The sequence below is a fragment of the Eublepharis macularius genome, chromosome 14 (genome assembly GCF_028583425.1).
Source record: "Eublepharis macularius isolate TG4126 chromosome 14, MPM_Emac_v1.0, whole genome shotgun sequence".
Lineage (NCBI taxonomy): Eukaryota > Metazoa > Chordata > Lepidosauria > Squamata > Eublepharidae > Eublepharis > Eublepharis macularius.
Window position 1 is genome coordinate 21,427,661 of NC_072803.1, and position 15,959 is coordinate 21,443,619.

Sequence of the window (15,959 nt, forward strand, 5' to 3'; positions counted from 1 at the left end):
GAGGCATTTCAGACACCCCAACTCATCTTCCTTGTGGCCGCGGATTAGGCTGAGGCGTGCAACTAAACCTACTCACCCACCTAGAGCAGTGTGTGGGCAGCAGGGTCCCTGTTCTGAATGGATATGAAGTGGTGAGGGAAGGTACGAGGGGGGCCTCTTTAAATGCCAAATGTCTGGATGCTTTCCACATTGCAAATGTCAGCCGCTCATCATGCAGGCATAGGAAGCGGAGGACAGTGGCTCGTAGCTTATCTTCCTTTGGGAGCAAACGGAGCTGAGATTGCTGGCTCAGCTCCACCACGTTTGGTGCAGTTGTATCTATCTGCATTGGCTCTGTGGGTGGTTCAATAAAAACCCTTCCATCTGTCTCTTGCTCAGGCTTGGTCCATTTGAAAAACTGTCCCCCTTTGGTATCACAGATTCCACGAGGCTGTTGGAACAGTCAGCTCCTGCAGCCAGAGCTACCTGAAGTGGCTTGCTCTCCCCCAACCTCCTGGAGGGATTTTCTCCCTGGTCTCCTTGCCAATCAATCCTTCTCTTAGCAAGTGAATTCACAGGCTTCAGAGAGAGACAGAGAGAGAGAATGCACAAGCTCAGCTGATCAGCCTTCCTCTTTCCAGGCTGATAAGACTTGGGTGCAGATCCTTGAGGCACCACTGACAATCCCCCCTCCTTAAATTACTACACTTTCTGCACAAAGGGAAAAAAATAGAAGAAAACTGGACCAGGCTTTTAGGGAGCAAAATAATACCTTGCAGTGAGGTATCTGTTGCTCTCTTTCCCTGGGAAGTCAGTTTCCAAGAACTGGAAGAAGATGAGGCTTCTTAGCCGTCTCCTCCCTAGCTCTTCTAATTCTACTGCCACTATTGTCCCAGCCAGCCTCCTTAAGCAGAGACTCTCCCCTGTAACAAAACCTCAGCGTGGGCACAGGCACAATGACACCACTGTTGGTAGCCCTTGATGAGAGGTCAAGGTCAGGAAAGCTTGGGACTGTGAGCGCCAACGAGAATTCAGACATTCAAGATCCTGCAGTGAGACCTATTTGTATCTCTAAGGCTATAATTACCCTTTCATGTAAGAACCCATTATTCTGGCCATGACCAACCGCCTCCAGGCAATCCCCAGTAGTAGGTTAACATGGGAGGGGCCCACAAACCCAAATTCCCCAAAAGGGGTCACCTCATATCCAAAAGAAGAACGAAATTAATTAAAAGTCTGAATAATTATAATCATCATCAATAATAATCCACAACCACGGCTAGAGGAGAAAAGAAACGGGCAGCCCGAGAGCTCAAGAATAGCATCCTCCGCAAAAACAAACGGTAACACAGGTCACAGACTTCCAAGCGCGAACACGACCACTGGAGAAGGCCCATGCTTTGGCAGAGAATGCAAATACTATAAATGTTTTTTGTGGGTTTTTTAATTTTTTTTTTCACCTAACAAACTAACACCGTTCAACACTGGGTTCGACACAGGGAGGTGGAGCCTTTTGTTTGAAGTTGAAACATTTTCATTGCAACACCTGGTCACCTGAACAGCTGGACGGACGGACACAAAGAAATGGAGTTGGGGATGGGAGGTGCAGTGTGGCCACGCTGCGAGTTGGACAGCTGGGTTGGTTTGGCTGGGTTTGCTGATTTTTTAAAATTTCATTATTAATTTTTTTTTAAAGAATCATGTCTGGTTGGGTTTTTTCTTAGTTTTTTTTCTTTTTTGTTTTTTTTGTGGGTTTTTTTGTTTTTTGCAAACACAGGCACTGTAAATGAAAGAAGGAAGGATGGGGAAGGGGATACGAGCATGCGGGCACGTGCTTGTCACCGCTGCTCCCGGCTAGCGGCTCAGCTCAAATCACCGTCTCCTTCGAGATGAAACCAGAACAGCCAGCATAAGTTCTGAAAGACACAAGTACAAAGAGAAAGATTCTGTTACTGAGACTTCCAAGAGGCTCAAGGGACTCATCCAAGACTCATTCAACAACTAGGGTCAGGCCAGTTTGCCAAAAAGTAGAAATTTGAACATTGCCACAAGGCAGAGCTGCTGTTAAGTGGTTTGGATGCGAATCAGCACCCTGCTAGTTTGAATCCCACTACTGCCATGAGCTCAGTAGGTGGCCTTGGGCAAGCCACTCCTCTCAGCCCCAGCTCCCCAGCTGTACTGTGGGGATAATAATAACACTAACTTGTTCACCGCTCTGGGTGGGGCACTAATCTGTCTAGAACAGCGGTATATAAGCACAGTTTGTTGATGATGTTGTTGTTGTTAAAAGCTGACCATTTTCAGTCTCCGCCACACCTGAGAACACACTCACCCGTCTTATGTACCCTCTCTTGTCTGCACTTGAGGTCTCACGTTCCCCAACACCACAAAAGATCTGCCACATAGGGTGACTGGGCAAGGGCCATTTCTTGCTTAGTCTTACCTTCACTGAAGTGGTGCCACCGGTGCTCCCGAGCAGTGGAAGTGAACGTTCTGCCACTTGCCATCTCGGCGGTGCCAGACGCGGGTCTCCTCAGACTGGCAAGTGCGAGGGCGGCCCTGCCCGTCAATGTACTGCGTCAGGCGGATGTAGGCAATGCATGCAGCGTCTTCTCCGATGACGTGCACGTGAGGATTCAGGATAGTCGTGTGAATGGGCTTGTTGTTCTTAGATAACACTGGAACAGCACAAACAGAAATAAAGCATGGCTTTATGAGGAGGAAGATGGTTGCTGGGGAAGGGGAGGGTAATGAGCAAAGGAGCAAAGCGGTGAAGAAGCTACATGCACAATTCTCTGTAAAGCACTAAGCAAGCAGCAAATCCAGATCATGACCTGAAAAATCTTCTTCCCACCTCCACATTAAAAAAAAAATGCTTTAACGTCTAGCCTGATGAAGCATTCTAGTGAGCGTGAAAGCTTATGCAAAGCTTTGTGCGTGTTGGGTTAGTCCTAATAAAAGGTTTTACTTGGATTTTCTTCTTGGTTTTGAATTTTTTTGGATCAATATGGCTCTTTATAACTTTATTCAGTAGTCCTACCTGAGAAATCTGTCCTACAATGACTCTTTTTTGGTGGCCCTGCTGGACAATTTCATTATCATAAATGGTGAGCATGGGAGAGAAACTTTTTGTTAATGGGCAGGGAGGAAAGCCCACCTCTCAGGCCTGGTTTCAGTTTGGGAAAAATCATTTCACTTGTTCTCTGAAGGGACCGGAAGTCTACAACAGTGTGTGTGAACTAAGGCTGCCTTTCCTCTCGTCAGAGAGATGGGAATCCCTCACTGCCAACAGGGGCTTTTTGCTGCCACTCAGCTGGTCAATTGAAGAAATTGAGGTAGGGATGTTGCCAACATCCTGACATGCTGACGTCACTCCCTGTGCACTCTGACGACTGCATGTTGCCAGGGACACTCTAGCATTTCAAGGAAATTCTATAGTTTACCCACAGAGGTTTTCTAAAATGCTAGAGTGTCTCCTGCATTCCCCAGCAATGCACTGATGTCACTTCTAGATACACAGGGAGTGAGGTCAGCATATTGCTAGCAATGTGATGACATCATTGGCAAACTAACTCCACTCACCTCTGTGACCTAGTAAGTCTCCCCCATGCCTCCTCCCTCAAGTTTCCGGGTTCACACTCAGGTTTAGACCTATAGCCTAAGTACAAGAAGATGCACTCACAATTTTCAAAGTAAAATCTGTGGAAGTCCATTCCCTCCACCAGGTTGCCCAAGGCTTCCGGCTCAAATGAAGTTAGGCCTGGATCACAGATTTTTCTAGAAAAGCAGAAGACACAGATTGGTGAGATGAGGAATCTTTCTGGAGGGAGAGATGAACCAAGCTATCATTTGCTTTTCTGTGATGTTTTGAGGATGCCCGTGTCGGTATAGATCGATTTTTTCATTCCTTCTCTCCCCAAAAGAGAGCTGTTCTTGTGCCTTGAGGTTAATGCTACTAAAGAGCTATCAGAAAGTGTGGTGAGAGAACTCACTCATCCCTGCCATAACTGTCTTTGTAAGAAAAGATGAGCCTGGTTCAGGAATGAATCAACTGAGGTTTGGGCTGAATGTGCTAGGAGAATTCTTTATGTGCTCTATTCTGCTATGCTGTGTGTGGCTATCTCAGCCATGAACTGAGTTGGACTTAAAGAAACGGCAAGTTAATATCACAACTGGATTAATCCTACTGATGTAGGGGTACTGTGTACACGAAGAAATGTCAATGCACATGAAGTCAGATATTTAAGTCAGTTTCAAGCCCAGCTTACTCACGCATAGGCCTCGAAGTCTCCATTGTTCACGGCCTCGATTAGCTGCTCAGTTATCTTGATGATTTCCTGCTTGCGGGCTGCAAGTTGAGGAACCGAGAGAAGACAAAAGAGATAGAAAAAAAGAGGGATGATGTACAGTGTCAGATCTGCATGCCCAGTAGTCCTAAAAGAAAACAAGCTGCCTTGGCATGCCTTCTCCACTGAGTCCAGAGTTTACATGAACTCTCTCTGTTTGTGGGGATTCCTGCATGGTGAGGGACTTGGATATTGAGTAATCACATCAAGAGCCTGTATAAAAATGATAAAACACTAATGGGAAGATATGCTAATTCAGTACACGCTTAAGCATACCTGCAATGCAAGTTCTGAGAAGCACAAACACCTCTATCCGCTCAAAAAACTTTGGAGGAGAAGAGGTAAGGAAGAGGTACAGTGTGAATTTATGGGTGCTAACTTGGCTATTATACATCAGAAAACACTGGCTGATTTCATCTGCCCAATATTCAATTCCCCACTAACCACATATATGTCACAATGGCCTACGGATGCCCATATCTGTTCTGCGATGCTGTAGGTCTAGAATGCCACACATCTCTGTAGCCAGCACATGTGGGAGATCTGGGGAGATGCAGGAATTTGCAAGGCACCCAAGCGACCCAGTTAGAGCAAGTGCTATGAATAATGCAATGTCCAAGTGGCAGAAATGGTGTCAGTGGCTTTGCCAAGGTCATCTCCTTGGAGCAGGAGCATTAGGAAACTTGTGCCTTTGCAGAAGCATCCATTTCACACTTGCTTTGTCCTGATGTAGCCCACTATCCATTCCCATCCCAGACCTAGCCTCTCGCCAGTTGTCCTTTGCCCGATGCAGTTTGCATCCCAACCTTACACAGTATCTCACAATACAGGAAAGTTGCAGAAAGACTAACAAAATGAAAGCTCAGAATCCCATCCCTATCTTAGGAACTAGCACACCTGATGTGCCTCTGAGTAACTGAGGCTCAGATCAGCTCTAGTGTTACCATCCAGCTTTCTGGGTGTGTTATTTGTTTGGAACTGTGGCGCTCCCACACTGAAAAATGAAACTTGCTGTTGTGTAAAGACTGAGAAACATTTTGCTCATTGACAGCACTGCAGACAAGAATAACCCAAAATCCTTCTCTCTTTGCAGTCTGTACATCTTGCAAGCCCGCAAGTAAAAGGGTGTTAAAAACTTCCTGATTTGCAACCTACTCAGGACTGCAAACAGTGGTGAGTCAAACCTCTGATATGCTGCCATACTTTGCAGTTGGTTGTGAAAGTGTTAGCTTGTTCCCATTGCTAAATAAAAAGAGGACTGGATCAAAACAGCATCTTTCACTATCACCTAGGGTTAGCTTTTTGTCTACTGACTCTTCCTAATGTCACAAGTCTTAAACCTACAAGAAAGGGCTGTTGTTCTCCATTCTCTGCTTCCTCATTTTCATCTTCTCTCTATCAGGGTCTAGCTTTGAAGCCCTTAAGAAGAGAATGTCCCTAATATTGCACAAGCAAGAAAGATTATTAATACCGCTGTTGAACAAAGGAGCAAATATACACTTGCCAGAACAGCTTTGGTACTATCTGTTCACTTCTTGACGCTCTCTAAAATTGGGCTTTCTATATGGTTAAAGAAAGGAACAGAGGGAGAAAAAGGAGCATTAAGTGCTTCTAAGGACCAGTAGCTTACTTAGGCAACAACACTGAGCACTAAGAATACTCCCTTGGTTTGGCTAGGAAAGAAAAGCATGTCTGTTCCAGCTGGAACCTTTGCAAGTGGATGGTGTTTTTTCCTCAAGTCCCGAAGGAGCATTCACAGTATGGCAACTTTTGCTTGGGCTCAAAGGTTCTTAGGCACAAATACTATCCTCTGCCTTCCATTTTGCTATCAATCACTGCAGCCTAAAGCATGTAATAGCCCCATGCTCATCCACATCTGTGCTCTGATTCCCTCTCCGTGCTCCATCTTCCACTGCAATATTCACAGTGCCTTCTTCCTAAATCTTAAGCTATTCCAGTTCCACATCTCCCCTCCATAATAAAGATTGGCTTTTATTTTAAAATCCTACCCTGTCTTCTCCCAATAGCTTTGCAAGGTTATGTCTGTCTCTCAACCTTGGGACTTTACCAAATGCAACAATTCTAGAAAAATCTCACAAAACTTGTGAACGATGAATTCCCCCTCTTCACCCAAATCGGCTGACTCTGTTGTTCTTGTCATGTCTCCCCAGCTTGCAATGAGAACTGATTCAGAAACGCTCTCTTCAAACAACCCCATTGTTCCAAGCTAGAAGTAACATGACGATCCTTCTCTGAAAATGAAATGCAAAATAAATTTGGGAGAAAGATCTTGACAGGACTTATATCTAGAAACAGAGGCATTCTGGCTTTCAAAGAGTCCTCTGTCTGTGAGTATTTCTCGCCCTTCATCTGGGCTTCTCCCTTCTGTAAAATGTGAGTTCATAAATACTGCATAAAGGCAAACTACCTCTTTAATCTGAGGCAGACCATGGAGATTCCCTTGTGTCATGTTTTTCCAAACTTTGGTGCATAAAAACGAACTTCAGTGTTGCTCGATGTTGCTTCCAAATGACCTGTTAGTACTTCCTGGACTTAAGAGTTGAGTTATTTTGGTTGATGCACTTTCTGAACTCTGGACAAGCATGCGGTGACAACTCAACTGTAACTCTTGGGGAAAATGCAGCACTAGCAGAGTCACTAACCCATGTTTACATGAGGACAGAGAGCTCAAAACCAGGCAAAAGCAGCCCTGTCTTTAGTAAAGGAGGGATGATTTTACAACATCTAAAAGAGGACAAAGGAGGATTTCTGGAGTCATTTGTAATTTACACTGCGAAAGGAAAGCATGAAAGCCTGCTCTGGCCTGTTCTGTCAAGTGGAAGGAGGTTTCTCAGAGCGCCCAGGTCTTTCTTCTGCCACATTTGCACACAACAGGCTTTTAGCATAACATTATTTCTTCTTTACATGGCAGTATATGAGGCAGTTCATGAAGTAAAACCATTGCACCAAAATAAATGCAATGGGATCTCCCACCCCAGAAAGCTTCCCATAGTTATCCATGTACTAAATCCTAGATGGGAGACAGGTATATACAAAACCGTATTTTCATCTATGTTTCATCAAATTTACTTATATAAACCAAACTCACTCTCTCCATATAAATATCCCATCTTATTCTACTCAGGTTTGTCCGTAAAATCATTAATAGGAACGGGAATTATGACTTAAAAAAAAAGCATGGAAACTAAAAGAGGACATATTACCTGATTTTTTTTTAAAGCATGGAAACTAAGAGAGGACATATTACCTGCAGAAAGCATTGATGGCCAAAGAAAGCAGGCATTGCCCTATTGCATGTCTCTCCTTGAGAACAGACTTGTCTCCCAGGAAAAAATAAATGCATTTTCTTTAACCTTCCAACCAAGCCAGATCTTACCTGAGAGTTTGCCAGGCATGCCTGCTTCCACTTTGAACTGAGTGCTCTCCGTGTGCCCTGCTCTAACACAATCTGCATGGCATCTCAGCTCATATTCACTGGTGTCTCCCTCCCTGCAAAATGTGCCAACCTGTTATCCATCTCTGTAAATGAACACTGCTGCTAGGGACTCCCAGTTTCTCTGGAGAAGAGAGTTCAGAGCAGAGAGGGTGCATGCAACTTGTAACTCAAAACCACTAGAAATGCTACCAAAATTCTCAGCCCCACCGTTGCAACTCAAAAAACTTGTTTCAATCATTGTTTCTCACTGATGCAAACTGAACATGCGAGTATTTTTGTGCCATTTTCTGTTGCCCTATGTTTAATTTTTCCTGTACAAATTATGTCACTTTTAATGTTATTTTGGTCTATAAATGGCATATAACTTTAAAATGACGTAAAAGAATCAAATGAATCAGGAACACCAGCAACAAACATGTGCAAGCAAACAAACAAAGCTCATAACAACTTACAAAAACGAAAAAGGCATATTCATTATCCTATGTTCTAATAGCCAAGTGTGGTCCCATCTGTAAAAAATCTACAGATCAAGGCCAAACAGTTCTGAAAACTTTCAGAAAAATCTGAAAATTTAAAAATAAGTGGAGGGGGATTAAATTACCAAATAATAGAGTTGTTTGCACAAGCGCAGGTGGGTGGTCAGGAAAGTCAGGTGGGAAGACCAAAAAGTCACTGCTGCCACCTCGATGAAGCAGCAGGGTGGCCAGGAAAATCGCTACTGCCACGTTGGTGGCTCTGTAGAGTGGCTGGGAATGTTGCCACTGCTGAAACTGCAAGCAGGCAGTCAAGATGAATGGCGAGTGGGCAGTCGGGTCGTGTGGAGAAGTCACTACTGCCACTGCAGTGAAGCTGTGGGGTGGCTGAGAGAGTTGCAACTGCTGCTACAGTGAAGCTGTGGGATGGCTAGGAGAGTTGTTGTTGCTGCTGCTGCTATAGGAACATGGGATTGAATGGGCTGAGGTGGAAGGGAAGAATCGAGCCCACTTGTATATCCCTGATGAAGGGAAAATAAATCTCTTTCCCATTTTCTCTGCAGTTGCTACTCTTGCTCTTCTAGAACTTGGTGCCTTTGGAAATACATTTCAGCTGCTTCAGGCTATTGTGTTTTGGATAAGACCTGAATCTACTTATATCACGAAGCTGAGGCCCTGTAGCTGCACACAGAGAAGGCTTATGCTTTCTGGACTGGAATTCTATGGAGAGTTAAGGAATGGGAGATAAAACAGTTTATGGACAATATGCTTTGAAAACCATACTCTGGTTAGGTGCCAGAATGGCAAGAGGCTGGATTCTTTATTCTTGTTAATCCATTTAAAGTTGCAAGCCGGCTTAGCAGCTTTTCTAACAATAATGACTACTGCCCATTCTGGCAGCACTCACCCGTTCCAGTAAGAATATGCACATAATACAGACTTAAAGAACTAAAAACAGAGCTCACAAATATATTCTAAGCTACCACTACATCAAAGAATCCCATAGGCAATGAAACACGCTGGCTACAAGCTAGAACAGAACTGGGAGTATTTGAATCCTTGTGATTTTGACACAACTAACTGTACTGAATTGTGGATCCATCTCCTTCTACAAGACTGCACCGATTTTAGCTGCAGAAGCCGCTGCCATGCATAGGAGTACAAAAGAGCGTTGCCCCGTTCAGGCTGATGGGAGTTGTTAAAAAAACATAGCAAAAATAGGTGCTAGCAAATGTTTATCTCAAATATAAGTAACAGACAATGAGTTTCTGACTCACCTTGTGCAACAGATACACACATTGGATTTATATTCTATTTTCAAATACCAGCATTCCTTGCTAAAATAATGGCTTTCCTTTTTCTTCCAAATGGGAATTTTAAACTGAGACCTGATATTTCCCAACTTCATTTTGATATATATATTCGGGTTTCCCACCTGCAGTTTCTAAAGCCAAATTTACATTTTGTAAAGACTGATCAAATAATGTGTGTGTGTTTGTATATACACATAAATATATACAGGGCTTTTTTTCTGGGAAAAGAGGTGGTGGAACTCAGGGATGCAACTCAGGACCGCACAATGATGTCACTTTGGGTCAGCTGGAACAAGGGGGGAGTTTTTTAAAGTTTAAATCGCCCTTGGCGAAAATAGTCACATGGCTGGTGGCCCCGCTGAGCAGCGCAGAGGGCAATCTAAACTCCCCTCTGTCTGGAGATCAGGGGGCGGGGCCAACAGCCACGTGACCATTTTCAAGAGGTGCCGGAACTCCATTCCACCGTGTTCCTGCTGAAAAAAACCCTGCATATATATATATATATATATAAAAACATATATATATGTTTAAATTGCAGCAGGAGCATCAAGATATTCCCTTACACCATGAAAACTTCTCACATTAGGATCAAAATACGCAATGGGACCTGTATTATCAGAAAGTATAGTATATTTGATGCACTGTCAGCCTGCATTCACACAAGCATATGTTTGTACAGTGATGCCAGAATGCTTCATGTGAAGCCATGCAGTAATGCTGTTAAGCTGAGCAGTCAAGAATTTAGAACTGAACTCTTTTCTGGGTTTGAAAAGAACCACCATGGCTTAGCTGCAGGCCACAAGGATACTTACGATCAGAAGGGAGAGGATTTGGGATGAGTGGAAGAGGGAAAAGCTGGGAGACAGCAGGCTGTGGCCCCTCAGCTTCTGGGGCTCCAGAGCCCCGCCTCACCATGCCTAGGACATCAGACAACTTGGCAGCTGGGATGAGACAGATGAGAGAAGGCACGAAAAGAATAAAATAAATGGAAAACTCACAGACAGGAAAAAATGGAGAGTGGGAAGAAGTAGAAATGCAAGGGAGAGAGAGATCAGAACAAGGATGACATATTTTTAAGGTGTCACAGACTATCTAACAAAGTGGGTGAATCCACTATGGTACTAATAACACAGCCGGCTTCATCCAGTGCCAGCCTACATAGAAAAGTCTCTTAACCAACCATTCCATCTCTATAAAAAGTTGTGTTTATTTTTCTGGGGGCAATGCGGTTTCAGTACATGTATTCTTCTGCATTTGGGGGTTTCCCACCTGCGGTTTCTAAAGCCAAATTCACACTTTGTAAAGACAGACCAAATAATTAATGCAAAGGTTATGATGGAAAAGTACAGAAAAACTGTACATATTTTATGCCCTATCAGGGGTAAGCAAGAAATTGCAGTGACATCCGCTACTTACACTGGGGACTTGCAACAATTGGAGGTGGGAAGGGCAAAGTGATGGAAGGCTTTGGCTCTTCTCCTTCCAGGGGACCAGTGCCCCTCTTCACCATACCTAGTACATCGGAAAACTTGGCAGCTGGGGTGGGGCAGAAGACAGGAGGGAAAGGAGGGAGAAATGAGAAAACGAACAAAAATGGTAAAAAACAGGGAAGAAATGAAAAGCAGAGGAAAGGAATACAATCATATGATGGAAAAAAATTAGGTCCAACAGAGGTATTAGGTAAAACACACAGTTGAATAGTTTTGGAAAACTTCTTCTTGGCATTTTGACCACTATCAAGAGCCAGTTGTTTAGCCAATATTCTTCCTAAAACCATCTTTCAAAGCAAATAAACTTCTTTAGTCTAGAAATAACCATCATATGGCAAAACTCCTCCTGGATTATACTTCAGTCTGGGGAGGGGAAGAAGAAATCATGTGACCAGACTGCTCCATAAGCCCTGTTCACAAGTTACAGTGAATATATGTACAATCCACGTACAATGTACGCTTGAATTTTCTTTACATATATGTTAAATAATTCCCATGTTATGTTCAACATACAGCTTAACCCTTTGAGTGATTCAAACCTCACATTCATCCAGGTACAGGTCCCCATTTTCATTTGTAAAGTGAATGCATGTTGGCTCTTTTTTACAAACAGATGCACACATGTACATGCAGATGTAAATGCATTCACCATAACATGTGAACACGGCTATAAGATAATATAGCGGGGATTTGAAAAGGGGAGTCCCCAGTACTAGTATGTCAATCACCATACTGCGTTTTAAATTATATACAAAGCTTTTTTATACTGAATCAGACCACTGATTCACCTAGCTTAGTATTGTCCTGTTCTGACTAGTAGTGGCTTTCCAGCATCTTCAGCAAAAAACAGTCTTTCCTAGTACTTGATATCCTTTAACCAAGGATTGAGCCTGAGATCTTTTGCGTGCAAACCATGTGCTCTGCCACACAGCCACAACACACTGTATCACTCATGCTGAAAAAATTGACCAGTTAATTGCAAGGTCTTGGGGCAGGGGCCAGGAGAGTAGATGAAACAGCACAGGTTCCTCAGGAAGTTGGGACACATCAGTTCCATAAGCTTTGGTGATAAGTGCTACTTACACTGGAAAGGAACAGGGTTTGCATCAACCAAGGATGGGCAAGGTAGGGGGGCAGAGGATTTTGGCGCTTCTGCATCTGGGGGCCCAGAGCCCTTTTTCATCATGCCTAATACATCAGACAGCTTGGCAGCTGGGCAGCAAGAGATTAAATGAGGGAGAGAATGAGGAGAAAAGATACAAACAAAATAGAGGAGAAATGAATAAATGACTAGGAGAAAAACAGAGAGAATGGAATCAACAGAGGTTAGCCAACTTTAGGATTTATTCCAATATTGCTTAAGAACAGTCCTGTCCCTAGAACTATTCTGAGGACAAATAATGTTACTGTTTTAAAAATGGAATAGCCTACCAAAGTTGGGAAGGCTCCATCTTTCCTTGAGGAAAGGTTTCTCTACTTTTCTCTGGGGCATTGTGGAAGGTCAGAGCAGTTATGTACTTTAGCAGTCAAGGAATGCCCTGCACTGAATAAGGGCAACTGGATTATATCAGAGAAGTGGCTAAAAAGAATCTACAAAAGGCTCTTCAACAGCGTTTCCACTTGGCAGCCTTTGGTGTTACATTCTACTTACATTGGAGAGCAAGAGGATTTGCAACAACTGGAGGTGATAAGGGCAAACTGATGGAAGGTTTTTGTTCTTCAGCTTCTGGGGGCCCAGAACCCCTTTTCACCATGCCTAGTACATCAGACAGCTTGGCAGCTGGGGTGGAACAGATGAGAGGAGGAACAGCAAAAGTGGTGAGAAAACAATTTTTTTTAAATGTTGGGGGGAAAGGGAAAGCCCTAGAAAAAGATGATAGAGAATGCAATTGGGATAAGAATATATGGAAGGCTTTGAGGGTCCCTTCTAATATTATACAGTCACTCTTAGACTAATAAGCCTACTGTGAAATTTTTAGGGTTAATTTTTTCCCAGTGTGCTATTCCCATGCAAAAAAAAATATGTGGCTTGCAAGCTGCATCTAACCCAGCAAGACTTAGCCATTTTAGCCCTGCACTGTCACTGTATGAAGATGTACTTGCTGTCTGATTATACAGCAACCTGGGAAAAGCTCCAATAAATCAAAGCAGTTTACCAAATCAAACATCCCCTAACCCTCATCTAATCCAGCTAAATTGTAACAATTGTCTTCAACCTTTTCTGAAAGATTGCAAGCTTTTTACTATCATGTAAATTGAATGCAATCTTTTACAGGCTGTTGAAACCCCTCATTGCATCTTTTCTAGGAAAGAGCTACCCTTAGGGAGAACCCAAGTGTTTGCAGTGAGGGACTGGGGAAGGGAGAGGTTAGACGCTAAAAATGCTCTTTACAGGTCTGTGCCTTGTTAACCATCCAGCGCAGCAAATCCTGGTGCCCACCTACTACTTACATTGGGGCGGCAGAGGGTTTGCAACAACTGGAGATATGCAGGGTGGAGTGACTGAAGGCTTTGACTCTTCAGCTTCTGGAAGACCAGGTCCTTTTTTCACCATACCTAATATATCAGACAGTTTGGTGGCTAGGATGGGACAGATGAGCAGAGGGAGAAAGAAAAAGGGAGAGAGAGGAGAAAGCAAATGTAATGGAAAAATAACAGGGTGAACATAGCTGGTGAGGCGGATTAGGAAACAGGAACTTTAGATGGAAAGCATCCATTAAGTCCCATCTAATCTACTTTCACCCATGAACCAATGCATGAACTGTGTTCTTATCTGTGTCTTTCTGGTAACTGGATCGATATTACACATTTATTAATTGCAGTTAGAGTGCTCTTTCTGCAATCATTCTTCAGAGCAGATCAACATCACGACTTAAAAGGGCTTGGGACATTTATTGACAGATGTTGTCCACATGGAATGGAACATGAGGAACACAGAGATCTTGTGACTTACAAGCAGCAGCAGATGTCATCAGTGAAGTCTGCAGACTGGGAGGAATTTCAGGGGCATTTCCTGGATTCAACTGGCTTTTTACAAGCTCGTTATCAGTGGTCTTCACTGGGGAAAATGAGTGAGAAATGGACGACAAAAGAAAACACCATAAAGAAAGCAAGAGAAAAACAAGCTAGAGGAAAGGGACAGCTTCAGCAACAGGAAAAAAGGGAGACAGAGGATGGGAGAGCAGTATATACATCCAAGGAGAAAGAAGAATGATGGAGCAACAGAACCAAGAAGAGGAGAAAATACACAGAGGAGGCCGGGTGCCCCACTAAGGGTAGTGACTGGCAATAACTACAACTCTTTATATAGTGCTTTCCCTAAGCACTCAACATCACATAACATTGTTTCAATAATTATTTACAACTGCCTTGTGTTATTATCCCTCATTCTGAAGATGGAGCAGCAGTGGCTAAGCTTCAGGGAGAATAGTTTGCCTAAGCTCACACAAAGCTTATTTTGAACTAAAAATACCTGGCCCATAGCTCATACTCTTCACTATTACCCTACTACAGTAGCAGTGCTGCTACTACCGAGCCATCTGTTATTTCTTTAACTACCAATTTGGCTGCACCGAATGCATTCACGTCTGCTTTGAGGTGTCGCACAACTGGAAGACAAGCAACAGTGATCAACCCCAATGCTGCAGGAGGTTCTTAAAATTAGTCAACTTAACAACAACACCCCTACTGAACATAACATACTTAACCAGATTAATCCTGAAACAGGTAATGCATCACTCTTTCCTGACAGATTTAACTTAAATTAACATTCTAAACTTTGCACTGGTTATTTCTGGTCCTTCTTTCTTTGGGGATTGTTTTAAGGGTAAAAAAATAACAGTCCAAAGTCTCCCTTTCTCTGGGTCACATGGAACTTCGTTTGCCTCATGCTGGCTGCATCCTTCACTGTTGTTCACACCCTTTTCCTCAGTGCAATATGCTAGTCAGTCAGCTGTTGCTTTTGCTTCTTCTCACTACCTTTCTTTAGCCTTTTCCCTTCAGCTCTTTCTTCTCGGTTCCAACTCTATTTTCTCACACTTACCACAAAATGTACCCTCCCCCTGCCCCTTTTCCAGCTTGGCTGTCCTTTGGCAGACAAAAAAGGTTCAGGCATTACAAATTCATGAGAGATTCTAAGGTACAGCTCTTTCCTTGTACAGCTCCTGAAATGTCTCTGCTAGCCCGGATGACTTTGGGTTGGAATAAGCCCTAGATGACAGCTCCTCACTCCATTATTTCTAGAACAACTGGAGCTGCTCCCAGTTTGGGGCTGGCAGCAGCAGGAGTTAGTCTTCTTGAAAACATAAAGCTTACTCCAGCCTCCCCAAAAAGACACCTTTGTTCAGACAGGAAGCGAAAAGCATTTCTGTAAGCCGCATTCAAAAAATACTTGACACATCAGGGGGGAAAACAAAGACTCTCCATTCACAGGAGTGTTTCCCAGGATCCAGAGGTAGACAGCAACAATCTTAAAGAGGATGTTCTTCCACCCAAACTTGGGACTTATGTGCAAGGGAAGACCCCTACTCCCTCAAGTACACCATCATGAACTCAAAAGGGCCACAACCAACCATCTGTTTGCTTCCTGGACAAAAGAACTGGAAGCAACAGAAAACATCCACACTGATTCTTTTTAGATTATTCTGTTAATTTCACTGAAACTAAGAACATTTGCATGAAAATTTGCTCTACCTTCCAGTGCTAACCCAGTATCTTGTGCCTCTCCTAAACAACCATAACACAAAACCTGAATGAAATGTATCAGCTTCCTTTGAAATATTGCAAAGGATCTGGGACATGCCTCCCCAAGCGCACACTGTTAGCTCTTAATATATTGTTACTCAGGGGTCATTTCATAGAAAAAGAACTGCAAGAACTTATTAGCATAATGCATTAGCATA

The 15,959-nt window shown here is 43.4% G+C and overlaps 1 protein-coding gene across 5 annotated transcripts in view; it reads right to left on the reverse strand.

Annotated features, from left to right (window-relative positions):
• Positions 1-560: 560 nt before the first annotated feature.
• The window catches only part of CAMK2B (calcium/calmodulin dependent protein kinase II beta), a 205,070-nt gene continuing 189,671 nt past the window's right edge, over positions 561-15,959 (reverse strand). For 3 of the 5 annotated variants that reach the window (XM_054997386.1, XM_054997385.1, XM_054997383.1), the window contains 10 exons: positions 14,012-14,116; positions 13,510-13,638; positions 12,710-12,838; positions 12,142-12,270; positions 10,985-11,104; positions 10,381-10,509; positions 4,252-4,327; positions 3,662-3,756; positions 2,423-2,657; positions 561-1,895 (listed from right to left, as the gene is read on the reverse strand). In XM_054997386.1, the coding sequence (XP_054853361.1) occupies positions 2,425-2,657; positions 3,662-3,756; positions 4,252-4,327; positions 10,381-10,509; positions 10,985-11,104; positions 12,142-12,270; positions 12,710-12,838; positions 13,510-13,638; positions 14,012-14,116 (1,145 nt within the window). In that variant the 3' untranslated portion in view covers positions 561-1,895; positions 2,423-2,424. The remainder of the gene's footprint in view (positions 1,896-2,422; positions 2,658-3,661; positions 3,757-4,251; positions 4,328-10,380; positions 10,510-10,984; positions 11,105-12,141; positions 12,271-12,709; positions 12,839-13,509; positions 13,639-14,011; positions 14,117-15,959) is intronic. The other 2 variants (XM_054997388.1, XM_054997387.1) reach the window with 1 other exon arrangement.